At 39.0% G+C, this 18,302-nt stretch overlaps 1 protein-coding gene across 1 annotated transcript; it reads right to left on the bottom strand.

Moving 5' to 3' along the window:
* Window positions 1-12: 12 nt before the first annotated feature.
* Window positions 13-17,552, bottom strand: EVC (EvC ciliary complex subunit 1). Its single transcript, XM_064653274.1, has 10 exons — window positions 17,493-17,552; window positions 12,210-12,319; window positions 11,298-11,508; window positions 8,500-8,706; window positions 7,573-7,717; window positions 5,647-5,755; window positions 3,624-3,750; window positions 3,273-3,366; window positions 2,013-2,124; window positions 13-1,004 (listed from the first exon to the last, which is right to left on the bottom strand). The coding sequence occupies exons 1-10, from the start codon at window positions 17,496-17,498 to the stop codon at window positions 923-925; spliced, it is 1,203 nt and encodes a 400-aa protein (XP_064509344.1). The 5' UTR covers window positions 17,499-17,552; the 3' UTR covers window positions 13-922.
* Window positions 17,553-18,302: the final 750 nt, after the last annotated feature.

The following is an 18,302-nucleotide window of genomic DNA, read 5'->3' as shown; positions in this document are numbered from 1 at the left end:
CAAAGGACATGCTTTTCGTTAGCAAAATATCATGTTTATTTTTAAAAAGGCAGAAAACTTCCATTTCATGAAAACTGTAAGTTTGCTTAAATGGGGGAATTTATTACACAATACAGGTGCTCTGTACAGCCAGTAAGAACTCCCTGCTTTGCACAACAAAAATTCCCATAGGAGAAGTAATGAGCATAACAAAGTATGTTGGAAACAAAAGGGTGCACTTCAGGAAGAAGACTAGAAACTGAAGTATAAAAAAATGAAAGACTAAACTGGTTTTGTCTCATTTTTTCTGAAAGTCATAATATGAAATCTGAGACAAAGGAAGAGAAGTACATATATAAAAATCTTTGTACAAATATTAAAAAGCATACATAGCCCTAGAAGCACTAGAAAGTAACAAAAGAGTGACCGAATGTCATATTTTGATGTACCAATACTATCTGAAGTCTGTTTACATATTCTTTACATTTTTATCTGGTTTTGTTAGGCCAAAGCAGAAATTACAAAATATTAAGACCCGATCTACCACATTTAGGGTTCAAAAGCAAATGATATATTGCTACTGAGATGAAACCTTACTGAGATACACCAACCTGGGCAATCAGCCTAGTGTGGATCAGTTCTACAAGTGCACTTTCCTCAGGTATATTCCAAATCTAAAACTATCTCTCCTCCACACTCCCAAAGCAATCTTAAAAAGCTTATAATAAAGACTTCCTTGTTCCCCCTTACCAAAATGAAGAGGGAATGTTGTATTAACAGCTAAAGGAGGTCAGGATTGACTGTAGCTAAAAAAGATTTATCAGTTATTGATTTTCTTCGTTGTTCCTCAGCAAAGCAGCTCAGTAAGTATCTATAGCTGCTGAGATTCCCCAGAAGAATGCTTTGGTACATTGTGTTCAGACAGCTCATATAAAGGCTTTTACTACTTGCTGCCTTTTTTTTTTAACATATTTGAGTTTTTCCTTGGTTCAGTCTCCCCTTCATGTGGACTTTGTAACATCTCTCTGAAAGACATAAACAAGAAAAATAAAACAAAATCGTAGACAGTTTTAAAATGCTGTAATTCTTTCTTAAACTAAATTAATTTTGATAAAAGAAAGGCACTTGCCATATAACTTCTGCACTCACTGGCTTCAGCTGCCTCTGTTGAGGTGCCAAAGCAAAACTGCAGAAAGATAAACGTTCCTTTGTTGGGTCCCTGTTCCCTACACACGTATCCCTTGTTGGCTGTGGGAAAGGAGTGTGTGAAAAGGGTTGATGCCATCGGGGAAAGGAGCCATCTCCTGAAGTCAGTCCCAGGCTGAGGTCACTCAGGGGATAAATACTTTTCCCCAAAGGCCTGTGGCTCCCGAGAACCAACTGTTTGCTTTGCCTGTCAGCAGGATTTTCCCTGCTCAATATATCAAGCCCCAGCGACCAGCTGGCTGGTTTGATCTGCCCGTAGTAATCAGCTGGCATCTTTCAGGTTTGCAGCCATTTCTTCTCCTCTAGTTAGCACCCCAGCATAAGGCAACTGAAACATCTATCAAGAAAATCATTGTTAGAGCTGTTACCCTCATCAGCCAAAGACTGACGCTTGCCTTTGTTCCTGAAATAAAGGTGGAAGTTGAAAGCCTAAATACCACAGACCATATTTTGGTTGCTACATGTCAGCCTAGTTCCATTGAATTCACTTGTCTCTGCTGATTTATGCTGTCTGAGACTCAGGTTTAAAAAGAACTAATTAAAGGAAGCAGTATTTCTCATTTCTCTACCTATAATCAAAGTTATTTATAAAATACACAGCAGCACCTACAAGCAAACACAGATGAATTTCCTAACTTTAAAAAAAACATGGGGAAAAATAGGTCAAGTACATGTGAGAAAGAACTGTTATGGAAGCTTAGCTAATGCAGGCATTATATTTTGGGTTTGACTGACATACCTGCTTATGAAGTAGATTTTGTAGCTTTTTATTTTAAAAAGTATTTTTTTATAAATTGGTTTTCACATATTTTTAGCCTCTACTGTACCTGCATGAGTCAGAAGTCAGTCCATGGGGCTCTTGAATATTTTCATGAGAATCATCTTTTTCTGCTGATTGAGGTGAGTGGAAGGTCTGTCTTCTGGATTTTATTTTTTCCCCTGAATTGCCAAATGCATGTGGATTAAAGAAAAAACAATCACATATAGTAGAGCTTGTTTGGTTTTGATTGACCTAAAGCAAAAAAATACCCTCTAACAGTTCAGACATAATGTTAGTATTCCAAGGAAATCACTCCACTTTACATCAGACTAGCACACTGCTTTTTTACCATTGGTTACTTCTCAGACAGCAGAGTTTGAACTTTCACACTTGCTGAACACTGAAGTAAGTTTTCATGTAGTGCAAGAGTTGAAAGCTCTACCATTTATTATCTCAGCAAGTAACTGAAAATGGTTTTTTATTACCAGTAACCAGAAGAAAAGCCAGTTCATAATTTTGAGTGATTTGAATCAGAAAAATCTGATGTTAAAAATCCACTGCTTTTAGGGCCCTGAACTAAGCTTCCACTTGTGTCCCCAGGGTCACGTGCCTACCATGGTTCTGCACACTTGAGAAACAACCAGCTGGGGGGAGACACTTCAAAACTGTGCAGGTGAGTGAGCTGCTTTTCCCTTTCAGGCACCCATCTCACCATTCTGTGTCTTTCAAATGTAATGCCAAGTGCTTAATTCTGATAATGACAGAAAGATTGCTTGGCTCAAAGGATGACACTTTGTATACTCCACCCAAAACCTGGATGAGGAAACACAACTGCTATTCTGACAATTTGTTAAAACTACAGTAAATTCATATAAATATTTCAAGTTTCCAGATTCAGTAAAGTTTTACTTTTGAGCATGTGTGTGGAAAGGCAATTCTTCTATTCCACCAGGAGAATGAAAGCTGGGTGACTCAGCTCTGCTGCTCTCCCTAAGACTTACTAATTGAGGTGAACAGAGAAGTTTCTAAAGGACATGATAATGATATTAAAAATAATTTTGGTTTGAGCAGGGCAAAGCCTCACCTCAGTGGACACAATGTGATTTACTGGCTAAAGGCTGCTCTGGAGTGACGAAAGGTGACACTTTTTTGTGGCTGTGCTGCTGGTGAACTGGGTGACCCTGTACAGACTGGCTTTTCTACATCCCAGTTAGGGAAATGGCACTGATGAACAATCTCTCCTGCAACTCTGATGTGTTATATTGCAAGAATCTGCACTGATATGTGGAACTAACGGGGTTTTTAAACAATTCAGGATTGTATCAACCTGCTGGCTTGCTCCTTTTGGAAGGCTTCTTCTTCACAGTCACTGGAACTCTGGTCAGCACAGCCAACTCACTCACAAAGTCCTGCTCTGCTTCCTGCACTCAAGGATAAACCAGGAGTCAGTTAACACAACACAGTTCAATTCTGGGTTACGTTATGCTACACGTGGCATGACAAAACAGGTGCATGTCACTGGACAAACACAGTAAACAATATGTCCAGCATCAGTTCCTACAAGACAGTGGTGAATCTTAGCCCTGACTTTAACTAGGATATCAAAGAGACCTCATAACCTGTCCCATGTTTTGCCATTGACTGCTTCAGATCCATGAACCATTTTACCCTGATTTACCCTTAGATGATTCTCCAACTCGGTTTCCAGGTGATGCAACGCCAGCAGCTTCTGTTTCAGAGACTCCAGACGAATTTGCTGCTGCAGTTCAAACTGAGACAAAACCTTCTTTTGCTGCAGCATTATCCTGGTCAATAGAAATGCAAAAGTAAAGATGTTGTTCAGTTCAAGGGAGGAATACGATCCTGGCAAAGTCTATTTAGAAGATTCTGTACAAAAAAAAGGCCCCTTAACAATATTGGTCCAGTCAGCTTCTGCTGGGACAGAAATTTTTATAGTAGGTTTTTAGATAGATTTACTTATTTTAATCACCTGCCTTGGCTGTCCATAGGATACAAGCTCCTTTAGGAGGTAGGAATAAGAGCAGGAGTTTGGGTTGTCCTGGGCTTTGGGAGCTGGAGTCCAACTCTAAAGCTGAAGTCTGCTTTCAAAACCATTGCATGTTTTTGAAGTCAGCTTTACTGTCTGCTTGCCAAAGGGACAAGCTGTTAGAAGATCAGGTGTGAGGATAAGGGATTAAGAATTAGACACTTCATCCAGGGCTCTTCAGTACCAGAATGAGACTCATCCAGAAACACGGTAATTCAAAATCTGGCAACTGAGAGCATTGACAACTGTATTCTTCACTTGTTTTACTTTTCTAGTTAAGGATTATTATTAATACAGTACAACCTGAATGGCTGAAACTTTGCTGCATCTATATTTCTTCTGTTTTCTTGCCTGATCTACCTTAAAGCAATGCTGTCAATCATCCATCACCATCCTCAGGGAAGGAGGTAACACAAATTGTTTCTGACATCTACATATAATGAAGCTGCTGTTGTAATGGTCACTGCCTACAGGTTAGCTTTCAAAATCTGCTTTTTTTGATAACGTTGCACTATGGGCAAAAAGAAATAAAAAAATAAAACAATGTAGGGTTTAATGAGAGTTAGACAAATTAATGGAAATTTTGTCAATTATTTACAAAGGACTGGGATTCGACCATAAAAGAAATCATAATGAAAACAGGAAAATGGGTTTGATTACTGATGGTTATGAGACCAGCTTAGATGCTGAACATTCTTCAACAACATATTTCTGCTTGTATGAAGGTCAATTTCATTGTATTCTGTTTTAAGACACTAGAAGACATTATGGGAGAAAAAATCTGAGACAACAGCTAGAAGCAAATTTATGTGTCAGAAAAAATGATAAATTTCATAATGAATAACTAACAGATCTTTTATGAAGCCCTTTATATAAATCCATTTCTACACTAATTCAAACAAGGATGAAAAAAGGTGGGCAATGATTTCTTTCAATTTAGAAGTAACAATATCTAAAAAAAGAATTAACCCCTTTACAAAATTGCAGATGCTATGTGGTTCTGGATAATAAACTGAGAGTAAAGACATAAAATGATTACAAAAATGTATCATGTGCATGCCAAGCCATACAGCTTTTTATGACAACTTATTCCTTTGTAGTTGAAGTGCTTTTTTTGTCTGGACTTTAAGTTTTATAAAATCAGTACTTAATTAAATATGATTTTTATTTAATTAACATTTGAAGGATTATACTCTAAATTTAGTGCAAGTAATCTTGATTGTCCAAGGCATTCACTGAAATCTTGCCATTTTGATTTTTTTTGTGCTTCAAACATTTTCTCTTCATTATGGTATATGTTTCTTCCACAGCAAACTAACAAACACTTTTGATGTTCAAAGTAAAAAGGATGGAATGTAATGAATTAGACAGCACTGGTTCCCATCCTACATTTATGTTAAATTTCTTCTAAAATTTCGCATATGTTTTGGCATTGGTTTTCATTCTCTCTTTTTAAACTAAGTACAGTTCTTCAATCTGTAACTAATGACTATCAGAAAGTTTATTTTATAAGAAAGTAAATCAGATATTTCTTTTCCATCAAAGACAAATAGAAAATTCAAATTCAAGACATTTATTCAGCTAGACATTTATGTAAATCTGCAATGACTCACAACACTAAAATACAGTCAGTATTGCTGCTGCCTGCTCTTACCTTTGACGGACAGCAGATGACATGTTCAGGAAGCCTTTGGTGTGTTTTTCTTTCAATGCCAGTTCATCCTCTTGTTTCTTCTTAAGTCTGATCTTTTCATTTCTTTCTGCTGAAATAATATTTTTGAAAATCTCCTGCTCAGAATTACAAACTGAATTGTGGCAACCTTCAGCAGAAATTAATCCCAGTTCTAGGCAGTCTTTCCAAAGTTACTGTTCCTTAGGGGATATCAAGTACTTCTTACACAATCTTGCTCTGCCACTGTGATCTGTTGCACAGACAATAGTTTGTGCATCATTTAGCAGAGATGGTAATGTCACTAATCTCCTATTCTACCTACTTCTTCCACTAGGCTAACTGATTACCATGGAATTCAAAGCAGAAATTTTATAAAACCCCCTTGATTTCTTAAGCAGAACCATAATACCTAACCAAAACATGCAATATAAAGAAAGCTCCCACTTAGATGCCACTGAATCCTGGGAATGCTTAACTTCACAAGATGTCCCTTCAACTGACAGCAAACTATTCTGCATACTTGTGCATATGCTCACACTCTGTGACTAAGTTAGTGCTTATTTGCTGACCAGGCTCCTGATCTTGCCTCTGAAGTCCTGACTGGCAGCAAAGCTTGGAGTGTGTCTGACAGACAGGACCTTGCACCACTGCTTCTAAATAAAACACAGGGAGGGAGATGGATGGGTATGTAACAGATCAGGGTACATAACCTTCATCTGGGGAGCATCCAACCTTTTCTGAGTGCTCAGAAAAGCTGACAGGCACCTTTCCTACCAATGGCACCATCACGGAGCAGTTACTTTAGGCTAGGCTGGGCTGGGCTGGTTGTGCAAGGGGAGGTACTCTCCACCTTTTTTCCTGTGGCTGTGCCAGACAGACTAAATTCAGATTTACTAGGCCAAGGGATGTCGGAAGAAGCAAACTCCTCTAGCCTGACATTATGCATAGTCACCGGGAGAGAGATGCCTGGCATTATGGTCCTTACTTCCATTTAACTGCCACTGAATGAAGTACATAAAAAATTTCCTATGTGGCAATCCTAACCCCACACATAATACACAGTAGGTGGTTCTATTGCCAATGCTGTTTTTTCCATCTTGTATTTTAGAACAAGAAGTTATGAGAGGACTTGGTGAGGAGGATCACACTCTTAGTATGGTGATCATGCTTGGAGATCACCTCAGAGATCAGCCCCTTCTGCAAAGGAAGCAACATGGATGTTCTCACTCCTGGATGAGCTTGGATGGAAGGCAGTTGGCTGGCTGGAAGGTCTTCGAGTGTCCTGGCTGTGCCCCCAAGCAGAGCTCCAGGATGTTAAGAATCACAGCTACAGCACGCACACATAGGTTTGCAGTATTTTTTCACTGTAGCAGTTCATTTGATTGGTGGATTTCAGCTGGGTTTCTTTCTGGCCACCCAAATCTAGAACATTCCTGCTTTATTACCAGCATAAATACTCTCATCTTCCCTCCTGTCTGAAGGCTTACATTGCAGCAGAACTATTTCCTTTTCCTTCAGTAGAAAACAAAATGTGCTCCACCGCATGTAATTTTCTTCCTTGTAGTAGTTCATGGCATACCAACACACTCAAACAATAACATATCCACACAATCTCTGATCCTAGCTTGGTGAAGCAGAGTTTGTGGTCAAACTATAATTTCCATCACTGGGTCATCGTTCTGTCTGTGTTTGAAGGAGAAATGGTAGAACTGTTTTTATTAACTACTTGCATTACAGTCATAGATGCAGGACTCTGTTACTCAACATTTGGTACAAAGATGTCAACAGACCTACTCATCATTTTGCTTTGATGCTTAAATAACAGATTTCTGTTACCTATAAAAACAATATTTACAGTGATAATTAATTTAGACAGAATTGTCTTATAGTTGTCAATATCATACATACCTTGTAAGGATTTCAACTGTTGAAGCTTTTTCCCTTCATAGCTCTCTGTGATTTTTCCTAATTGCTGGTAGTAGTTTTGCACCAGTCTATTGATATTATTGCTGGTCCCATACACACTTTCAACAGCAGCTTCCACCAGTCTTTCCTGTATCAGACAGTACAAGCCACAATTAAAAATCTGATGTGTTTTGATCTGTCTAAAACTGAACACCCAATCTGATTATGTATGTGCACAAAAAATTGTGAATTTAAATGTGGCTTTAAAAATATGGCAGACCGAGATGCTGAAAACCAGGTATCTCCATTCATCCATGGAACATTTCAGCATGGTAAACTGTAGTAAAATTTTTCTAATTTGTCTCACCTTCATCTGGGAAGAGGTCATTTCCCCACCTATTCAATCTCTGTAGTCCATTTTACCCATCAACCCAACTGCCAGCAAAGTAAATCAAAATATGTGTAGCTTTACTATGACTTTCCATTACACAGAAAATCCAAATATTTACTTTGGAAAAATGTTATTCATCTTGGAAGCAAGTTTTAGTTTTATTTAATTATTTATCTATGAAGTAATATTAAGGTGCTAATATACAAACACTATTGATTAATCAGAAAACCTTCTCAATAGGTAACCATCTCCCTTTCTTCCTCCTTTTTGTTATTCTCTTCTGTGAAGAACTCACAATTTTTTTTATGTTCCAGGGTTTGGCTTAATAAAACCTGTTTTGGCTAATATAGCAAATACTCTACTGCTACATAAGTGTTAGTTTGTAAATACTTTACAAAGTATGTTCAGTTTTAACACAGGTTGTAATGATCTCCTGCTAATACTTCTAGGCATAGGGTAATGCATTTATGAAATTGCCTTCCATTTTAGTAAAGTAGCCCTCATTTTTTTCAGAAAACCACTACTGAACATTTCCATACCTTGAAGTCCTGCCCATCATCTGAACTCTTTTTTCCAGCTTCCTGCTGGGCATGCTGCAGCAGTGTCTGCCCAATCACCTGCTCCATGTGCTGCTGAAGAAACTGAAGAGCTTCTTGGATTTCTGTGACTAGCTGCTGGTGAAATTCTAAATTGGTTTCCTGTGTTTCTTCCTCGAGTTTCTCCTCCTCTTCCCGAATGTGGGACTCCTGGTAAATAGACAACAAGATAGCACTGCCATTTAAATATGTTAACAAACTTAGTCAGCTTCACTTTGAAAGGAAGTCCTACACCCATTCAGAATGTTACCATTTTAACAATGAGAATAATCTAATTTTCAGTGGAAACATGTACAGTCATTTAACACATTTGTCTGTAACAAAACTATAGCCTCTGTCATGACACACACAGTACCAGCTGCATCCTGTCCCATTAGTCATTTCCAAGTGATGTGTTCACATCTATGTCAAATACCCTGAGCCTTGTTCCTGTGCAGGCAAGTATACAGTATACAGTTATGGGAATACTTGTACAGTTTGTGTGGCCTACCTGAGGAAACTTGGTATATTGGTACTTAAGGCCCTTGGGAGAGGTCATGAATGTGTATAACAGCACTTGAAAACCATTTGCACAGCATCCTGTGGTGAGGAGTTCTAAAGCTTACCAGCACATCTCTTAATTTTGAACCTGCCATCTAATATCTTTTCTCAGTGCTCTCTTCTTTCATTAAAAACACATGAAAAATTGTTTCCTATTCACATATTTTATGTCCGTTTTAAACCCTATGATATTCCATGTGACATGGACAACTCTTTAGGCTAAAGAGTTCTTTGAGGTCTTTGGACCATCCTTGCCACCATTTTCTATGCTTCTTTTTAAATCCACTTTCCACCTAAATCCTCTTTAGCACACAAGAGCATATGCTCACCAGCACGACCTGTTCTGTCTTCCTTACATGTATTAGTCTTCCATAGATGGCCTTCTATTGTGTTGCTGATGTCCTTGTTATTATTCTCATTTAAGGCTAAATAGCATTAAATTATTCTGAGGGACTCGACAGTACCTATTTGATGCCTTCAGGGAAATAAGAAATGCAAGTAGGAAAAGAACCTGCTCTGCCCACATTCATCTGTGGAAAATAATGATGTCCATATTAATGCTGGGTTGTTCTGACGTCTTTATTTATAGCTCAGACATTTGCTTTTGAAAGTTTTTTTAGACAGTTGGAATGTGATTAAATTGGTTTTCCTTTTTTTCCTTTTTTTTAGAGACCTAATGCCATGATCATGCCCTGGCTAGGATCCTTTAGTGTTGTTTTACATTCTACATGAATTCAACAGATAGATACAACAATGTCCACCAGTCTAAAATTGACCCAAGCAAAAGTTAAGTTTAGTTAAAACAACACAGTATGTTTAAAAATCTGGTTGAATGTCTGTAAATTAACCTTTTCCTTAACTCCTTATACACTGTTTAAGGGCTTGTTTGTAACATGTTTTTTCTCTCTTGACTTTTCACAATTCCATACCTATGGCCTAATTCTTTGGCAGCAAAGATCTTATATGTGTATTTTTAGGCACTTCCTTGTGAGATGGGTTTTAGCTGGACTTGGAAGAAGGCTTTAATGGAGAGAAGCCAAAGGAACACTACTACCTGGGGACATTTCATTTTTGTTAGGGAACATAGTGATTGCGTCAATTAACATCTCTGTGGGAGCTAAGTGAGAGGGAGTAGTGGAAAGCAAGAGGAATGCAGAGATATGCATTTGTATTTTATTATTTTATATTTTATTTCTTCTGATTAATGAGTTTTGTTAAGATTTTCAAACTTAAGAGAAAATACTTCAATTGATGTTTCAAACATGAAAATGGCAACAGATAGATTTTCCTTATTCCTCTTCCAAGTTCAGATTGAGGGTTTGCATTATACAAATCAAAATTAGAGGGATACAAAATATTATCTCCCAGCTAATTACACAGTGACAGCATGGAGCACAGAGTTGCAAAGTGTTGGATGGGTTCGACCCAACGTGCAGCAGCAGTGGGTTGGGCAGGGGCTATCACTGACACCTGCTAGGAGGGTTGTCTGAGGTTAAAATATGAAATTTGGTGTTGTTCTAGGTAAATCTCCAGTGCAGGTAAGTAAATAACCAACAACACTTAAGGGACCAACCCTAAAAACCGCAGTCACAAACAGATTTGAAAGTGACCTGTGGGAATATCAAGTCTAAAAATCTTTTCAACTTTCCCTTACCTCCCTGACCTACAGGAAACTGATAATTTGGAAGGATGTCAAGGGAGTGGATGCTGAGCTTCTTATGGACAGAGGAGAGAGAAAAAAGAATGAAAAATTAGGACAGTATAGAAGAACTTGCTAGGTCTAGTAGGAGGAAGAATTTCTTCTAATGGTTCTGAAGTGCATATTACTATCCCTAGCAGAATTAGGAGTTTATCTCACCCTGAAGCAGCAACTTTGCAGAAGTCCTTTATACATGTTGACATGCCTTCTCTCTTTAGTGTTTTCATATAAAATAAACTGCTAAATAAGCCTGCTATGATCACACGTATCACAGATAGCTAGACAGCAGATAAAGCATCAGGGTATTTAAAATGTCTGCCCAAACTACAACAGGCACACTCAGGGACCTCCTATGCCAGTGCTGGGCATATTTTTGCCAGAGAACATTTTTCTTTCTACTTGGGACTTTTTTTTTTTTTATTATATCTTCTATGACTATTTCTAATGCCAAACATCATACCATGAGACCTCTGGAGACAATCCACCCGGACACTGTACTTACCACTGCCTTCTGTAACTGCCACTGGTCCTCATCTTGGCATGGGGAGGATCCCTTCTGCAGGGTATGTTGCTCACTCAGTTCCTGAAGCAAGCTCTTCTTTCTGGACAGCCTCATGCAGGCCAGGGCTGCCATCCCAGCTCTTCGGAGAGTTAACCTTCTGAGTACTGAACACAGCAGAAGTCGGTGTTTTTGCAATATATAGTTAACAGACCTGTAAAAACGACCATTAAAAGTCCATCAGCAAAGCTGCTTGCTCATTTGGCACAGGTACGTTCAGCAAAGTCATTGCTTAAAGATGACAAGAGTTATTCTTCACTCTGTAATGTCTTTTTGTATGAAGCATGCCTGGGAAAGCTGATCAGGAGTAAAGAATGGGTATTGCTGCGATAGACTTTTAGTTCTGTCACACAGGAGTTAAATTAAAATAAAAACAGGAATACAATAGTTAGATAACCATCTATATGCTGCTGGACTGAACATTTTATCTTGAGGAATATGCAACTCCAATGTGACATATGGAGTGCAGAGAAGCTGGTTCAAGATTAGAAATCATGGCTAGGCTTCGCGAACGAAGATTAAGGAAGGCTCTATCCACATTTATTACAGGCACGCTGGTGGCTAATGAGGCCAATACGAGATCAGAAATCACTCACATAGTGTATAGACAGAAAGCACACCACTGAGAAATCACACAAGACTTTTTTTTCTACCTACCAGGAGTCATGATATGTCTATTTTTTTTTATTTTGCTTTTCATACTCAGACAAAAAACTCAGGCAATTGCCTCTCTCTCTCTGAGGATGCTCATAATCCCTCAACACTGCTTTCCACTATGTAATGTTCACAAGTTTTTAATCTGTGCATGCAAGAGTGAAGATTCACCCCACTGCTTACTGAGGAAACCATGCTTACTCATCACTGAGGCATCCTAGTCTGTTTACGACACCTTGAATTATCTTCTCTTGTTTCTCAGACAGGTGCTTTTGCATCACAGCAGACAGAGCATATTCCATTGTCCATAGCTAAAAGCAGGGTAAAAAAAATTACAAATGTAAAATACTTTGATTTCAGTCATTCTAGTCACCACATTAAGAAATGGGGGCCTGTTTGGTGCCATTTTGCTAAAAGCAATCATCCTTCAATTTCAAGAAACTAGCTCATGATGAATTAAAACTATTCTACTTAGGAATATTTATCAATGATCAAAATCCTAAAGAAAGCTCACTGAAAAAAGGGAAGGTTTTGGACTGGTTTGGATGAGCCCTGAGCCGCATCTCCTACAGACTTTTTGGTTTCAGCAGCAGCAGTAGAAGAGAAAAATAATATGGCATAAAATATTGCATTGACTCTTATCAGCAGGTTGCAGTGGGGTTTTTGTTTGGCTTTTATTCCACTAGCAGAGAATGTAGTTTTTATTCTCACTGAACAAAATAAAGATATCAACTTCCATCACACTTTTGTGTATACAGTACATAGTGCTAATAGCTGGAAATGGAGATTGCACGATTAGGTAAGTATATGGACTGCAAGTTTACAGCTCCTTCAGGGTGATATTTAGATCAAAGAATTTAATCTTTAAGAGAGTTCTGATGGATTTGCCACTAGACTGTAAATTTTTGGAGATATGGACTTAAGATTTCATTTAGCGCATTGCCAGAATTTAAGGAATAATTCATAAGCTGAAATGGCTGTAAGGTCCAAACTCTGTTACTATGAGATGAAGAGTGTATTTCAGGCTACACTGGCAGCTGAATAAATGCAGGTTACCTGCTGACGTATCCAGAGCCCTAAATTAAATATAATACTCAGGGTCTCTGACAGCTTCACTTTATGTTCCAGCCTCATTCACAACATGAGGGACTAAATTTTCTATTATTGCAGCCAGCAAGGTTCAATGGATCAATATGTCTAGCAAAGAATTAGATGTGTAATTGCACAATTGTCAGTGTTAGGAGTGGTATTGGGCCCTCCTGCTGGATTCGATAGTCTTTTCCTTGGGAGGCAGTGATCTGTGCAGGAGAGAGGCTATATCTGTGAGCACAGAATGAACTCTGCTGAGAAGTGCAGAACATCAGAAACCTCATCATCTTTGGCTTTAAAATAAAAGTGTCTTTTTTTCGTGACTAGTATCTTCTCTGTAGTATACACAGCGACACATCTGATTGATCTCTCTCCATGCAGAAAACCTTACCAAAACACATGTTCCTGAGCAGGATGCCTGAGAGGGATGGGTGGGCAGTCAACAAGTAACAGATGGGAAGACTGCAGCTGAGCATGAGAAGCACAGCCCCAAAGTCTGTAAGGCACCAGAGACACACCAGGCTGCTCTCAGCAAGCACCACAGCTAACACAGCACCTGTGTTAGCCAGACCTCAACTGATTTGAGTCTGGGTGAGCCTTATAATCACAGAGCATGGCCAAGCACAGTGCCTTCTCTGATTGCATGCTGCAAGCGTCAAATTAAGGTCTATCAGGTCTCCAGGTATCATCATGACATATGGCAAAGTCTTGGTGGAAGTAGTAACTGTATCAGTATTTCCCTTTAGCAGCTCTGTGGATATGGCTTCCTGGTGTTTCACACCTCTCTGCATATGCCTTGTATATCCATCACATTGTGTATTTTAATGTCTCTTTCAGCAGTTAGAAGAAGGGCTGAAAATGACCTTTTACTTCCTAGAAGTACTTTCATTTCCAGTGAGAGATTGGCTGTGGCTCAGATGAGGTTTCCCATCATTTTTGGAGATCTCTTTATTCACTGAGGAGTTGCTCTTGAAGGGCCTGTCTGCACACTTGCTGTTAAACAGCATGAGGGTGTATATCACCAAGGCACAGAAGACAGGAAATGATTTCTGAATTACAATGGTAAATGATATAATATTGAAGAAAAGAACCCAAAATTTAGCACCTCACCTGCTACCAGTGTATCCTATCCAAAAAGGCAGTCAGAGTGATAACAAAGATAGGGATATAGTCATTCTTTACTTCTGTTTATGAAGAAACAGCCTAGTTCTGTAGTGGAGAAAGTGTTTTTTAAAGGAAAAGAATGAGTCAGCTTTTCCATTAAGAGTGCATTTGAGGTAATCTGAATGCAGAACTTATAAAACATCTCTTCACCTCCCTGAGACCAATGGAAAACTGACAGTGCAGCAGAAATTCCCCCAGTGCACAGTTATTAAACCGAACAGTAGAAGTACATTAGTCATGTAAGTAGTAAGAAAATGAAAGGAAAGGAGTGGGATTATTACACATTTAAGATGGGATGAGAAATAAGGAAGATTGAGACCAAATACTAAACCAGTGTTTTGTCTCAAAAAGGCCATTAGGAAGATGATCAAGATGGGAAAGGTCAGCTGGGAATAAACAGAATATTATATGTTTTATTGGAGGCAACACTTCAGCAGCTCACTGGGATGGGCTGGCAAGGCTGGGTAATTTCTATCTCCAAAATACATGAAGAACTCACACACACAGGTGGAAATGCAACAGCAATTCTCTGGGAATGTTAATTTGAGGCTGCTGGCATATGACTGAAAACCAGCAAACCAGAGACAACTACTTCATTGAGCCAGGTGGCAAGGTCAGGCTTTGGGCTTGCACTGATCTTCCAATGCTGGGTCAAGTCACCAAGCACCTCTCCAAGCTTTCCTCTTCTTTGGAATGACCTTACTTTGCTCAGAGACGGGTCTTGTATAGAGGGGAGAAACTCAGGCTGCTGTACAGACTTAGTGACTAGAACAGAGCTCAGGCCCTCTGATTCTGCATTTTACCAGTAAAAGCAGTGACAAAAGTATGGTAAATAGGGGAGTAAAGCTCCAAGGAATGTCTGGCTCCTTGAAGTGTTGTTCCAATTGCTATGAAAAAATGAGCATAAACCAAAAACAAAGTGATAAAATGCACACCATGTTAAAACTGGTAAGCAGATGCTAGTTCAGTTTTCTGAGTGTCAATGATGTGGGAATGGACAGAAATCACATCCTGTTTTTATTCCGTAAGCTTCCAAGCCTTTTGCTTCCTGGTCACAAGTCCATTACAAGAATTTCTGAAGCACTGCTAACGTTAAATATTACTGTCTGGCAATAAAGGCAAGGAATATGCCTCTCATTTCTGCTTTGACATCTTTAGCATCGATCATTCAGGAAATAGAAGGGAAGGGATTTCTCCCTACCAGCCTCTAGGTGGGGTGCGATGCACACCGACTGCCAAGCCAGTCCCTCAGCCTGGCGCAGCAGCTGCACCCCGAAACTGCTGCCTAGGCAGGAGAGCTTGTCTACAGAAACCATGAGTTAGGGACTATGTGGGAAAATGCTCAAAATTTATTTTCATTAGTCATTTGTTCCCAATAGCCTCGCTCACATCCTCGAGCACATAAGGCAAAGTTATATATGAAACCAATTTTCTCTTTTCAATTGTAAAAGAGATTCTGCTCCCTGTAAGGACATCATATGTATAAATGTTAGGAAAGCTAATCTAAAAACAAGCAAACAGAAAAAGGTGGTTCAGGTAAAAGGCAAAAATCTCTTTTTGAGTCACCTTGAAAAGTATGTATAAATACCCTGGTGAAAAGTCTTCTGGTATTGGCTTCCCAAGCCTGTAAAGCAGGTGGCTGTGTAACTCTCAGCATAGTGCATTTATCACAAGGCGAATGAAAGACACATCTCCGGATGGAAGATGACTAATAAATTAAAAGGCCTGTCAATATGACTCTTGATTTATGGATCTTCTGTCATGGTGAGCACTGTAGCATCTATGGGATCTCTTAAATTACATGATCACCTGTCACAAGGTCTCTCTTCTCCTTAATGTGGAAACCAAGTGTTCCTTTTTGTAGGACAGAAGTGTCAGCTTATTGCTTAAATGTTCATGCTGCATTGTTTATACTAGGAAAGGGCCAAGAAATGCACTTTGCATTTGAACATAACAGAATGGGATTGTGTGATGTTTTTCAGACTCATTTATACAGGAAAATTTGCCAGCCTAGGTTTGGTGGAATAGGTATCTCCCTGTATGCTCTCTTTGAAGATACAGCAGACTTTTTCCAGTTTAGTTCAAATCCTTTCCAAAAAGCCACATGCATTAAGTTAAAAAAGCAACTTAAGCTCCAGCACAGAATATTGTCTTGAGAAATCACACAGTTTCCCACTAGGAGAAACTCTTATCTCTTCTTGGAATTTATCCCACAGGATCGCTTGTCCTTAGGACAGCTCTGTCTGCTGCTCAGGAAATTTTTATATTGAATAAAGCCCGACTGCAGCACTGGTGAGTCAGAGACCAGTATGAGAGCTCTGTCATTGCTAAGTTAATTCCTCCATAGCTCTATAGTAATTACTGTTAATGATGTCAGCAAACCCTCTCTTCTTCTTTTTTTTTCCAGCTAGGAAGTCATCTGCTTTATATTATGAATGCTATGGTACATTGAAAGTGATGGGAAGTCAACTTTCTAATTTAAATAACCTATGCTTGGGCATGACCAGAACATCTGAATTCACATACAATGAATCCATCCTACACTGCTGCCCAAAGAGCTATTATCTAGCAGCTGAGTGCTGGAGATGAACTAATCCTGTTAATCCTTTGAGAAAAATTCCCAGTAGGTGGTTTCTCCACTCAACAATGTGCCCAATGATAGCAACAGAGGAATGTACAAGCAGCATTTTTGGCACAAAATGTCAGACTTGAGATCCTCCCCTCTGTGGTGAGTGTCTTATTTGTTGAATGCATCCTCTCTGGCCCTGAACAACGGCTGAGGTTCAACGGAAGGACCACAGCAGAGGTGCCCTAACACGTACCCTGACTTATGAAACTATTCACAAGTTGCACACCAGAACCTCCTACTTCTCTTGTGTTTTTTAATGACAGCAAATACCACTACAGTGCTTTGGGTTCTGTGCATTATGAGATGTGCTTGTAGTTCACCTACTAATCCAGGCTGCTCAGGTCATGCACGTACAAGGACGGGCAATTTGTGAACCCTTGATGAACGTGAAAATCAACAGCAACCTAGAAGTTTAAACTTGAGAAGTCAGGTGTTAAATCTAATCCTTGATAAAAAGGGGCAAAATAAAAAAAAAAAGTTCAAGTCAGACGTTTCATTATTCACTGAAGGTACAGGTATGCCAAATTCAAACAATAAATGCCAGACAGCAGTCCCAGAAAACACAAATTCCCACTCTTAATTAAGCATGTGAGCAGACTCACTGGCATCAATGGTTCGTCCCAAGCATCTTTTAGTTTAGTTTGCTAGATAGCCCTGTGACACTGAAACAAGAAAACAAAATTGTTTTTCAGAACAGGTGAGTTACAATAAGGTAAATATAAAAAGATCAGGGAGGTGCATGTTGCATAACTCCAGATTAAGGAAAACACAGAAGAAAAAAAGGAGATGTCGAAGAATTTCCAAGGAATAATTTTACTTTTGTATTTCCAAGGGTGTTCTAAAACCACTGGTCAGAAAACAACTCTACCAGATTTAGTAGGAAGCCCAGAGTTTCCCGAATCACAGTGTTTTATGGCAGAACTTTAAATACAAGTGGGTGAAGAAGTTAAACACCTTATAGCATTCTGTAACAATTAGGGGCTCTCTGAGTATCTCATTACTGGATTGTCCAGGCACTTTGGAGAATGAGGGTAAGGGAAAATACAATTTTGCCAGTATTAAAGAAACCTGCCAACCTTTTAGTTAAGAAGCTCCAATTACTGTAAACATTGCAGTGCACACTTAACATTTAGGAAGAGACAGACCTTTGAATAGAGAAGGTCTTTCTTCGACCAAGTTGTGTTAGAAGCAGTGTTGACAGAGACATAATATTGAATGAATAAACTGAAAGTATAACTGAATTCTAGACTAAAGCTGAAGATACCTCCCTCTGCATTTACTCTTGTTGCTTTTCTCCTCTGGTGTCAATGCCCCCTGTGCTGGGCAGAAACAGAACAGGAAAGCTGAATGTCTGTTTCTTCACCTTCTTAGAATAAAGAATAAGTTTTATATAAAGTGTGTATCAGATGTTT

The sequence above is a fragment of the Pseudopipra pipra genome, chromosome 4, assembly GCF_036250125.1.
Source record: "Pseudopipra pipra isolate bDixPip1 chromosome 4, bDixPip1.hap1, whole genome shotgun sequence".
Lineage (NCBI taxonomy): Eukaryota > Metazoa > Chordata > Aves > Passeriformes > Pipridae > Pseudopipra > Pseudopipra pipra.
The sequence above is the reverse complement of the archived record's forward strand: the minus strand, read 5'-3'. Positions and strand labels throughout refer to the sequence as shown.

Excerpts from the sequence above, each read along its gene's own strand:
- EVC (XM_064653274.1), bottom strand. Across the intron at positions 8,707-11,297 it reads GGCAGTTACAGAAGGCAGTG|GAGTCCCACATTCGGGAAGA; the intron begins GTAAGTACAGTG and ends TCTATTTACCAG. Across the intron at positions 5,756-7,572 it reads ACAGTTGAAATCCTTACAAG|CAGAAAGAAATGAAAAGATC; the intron begins GTATGTATGATA and ends ATATTATTTCAG.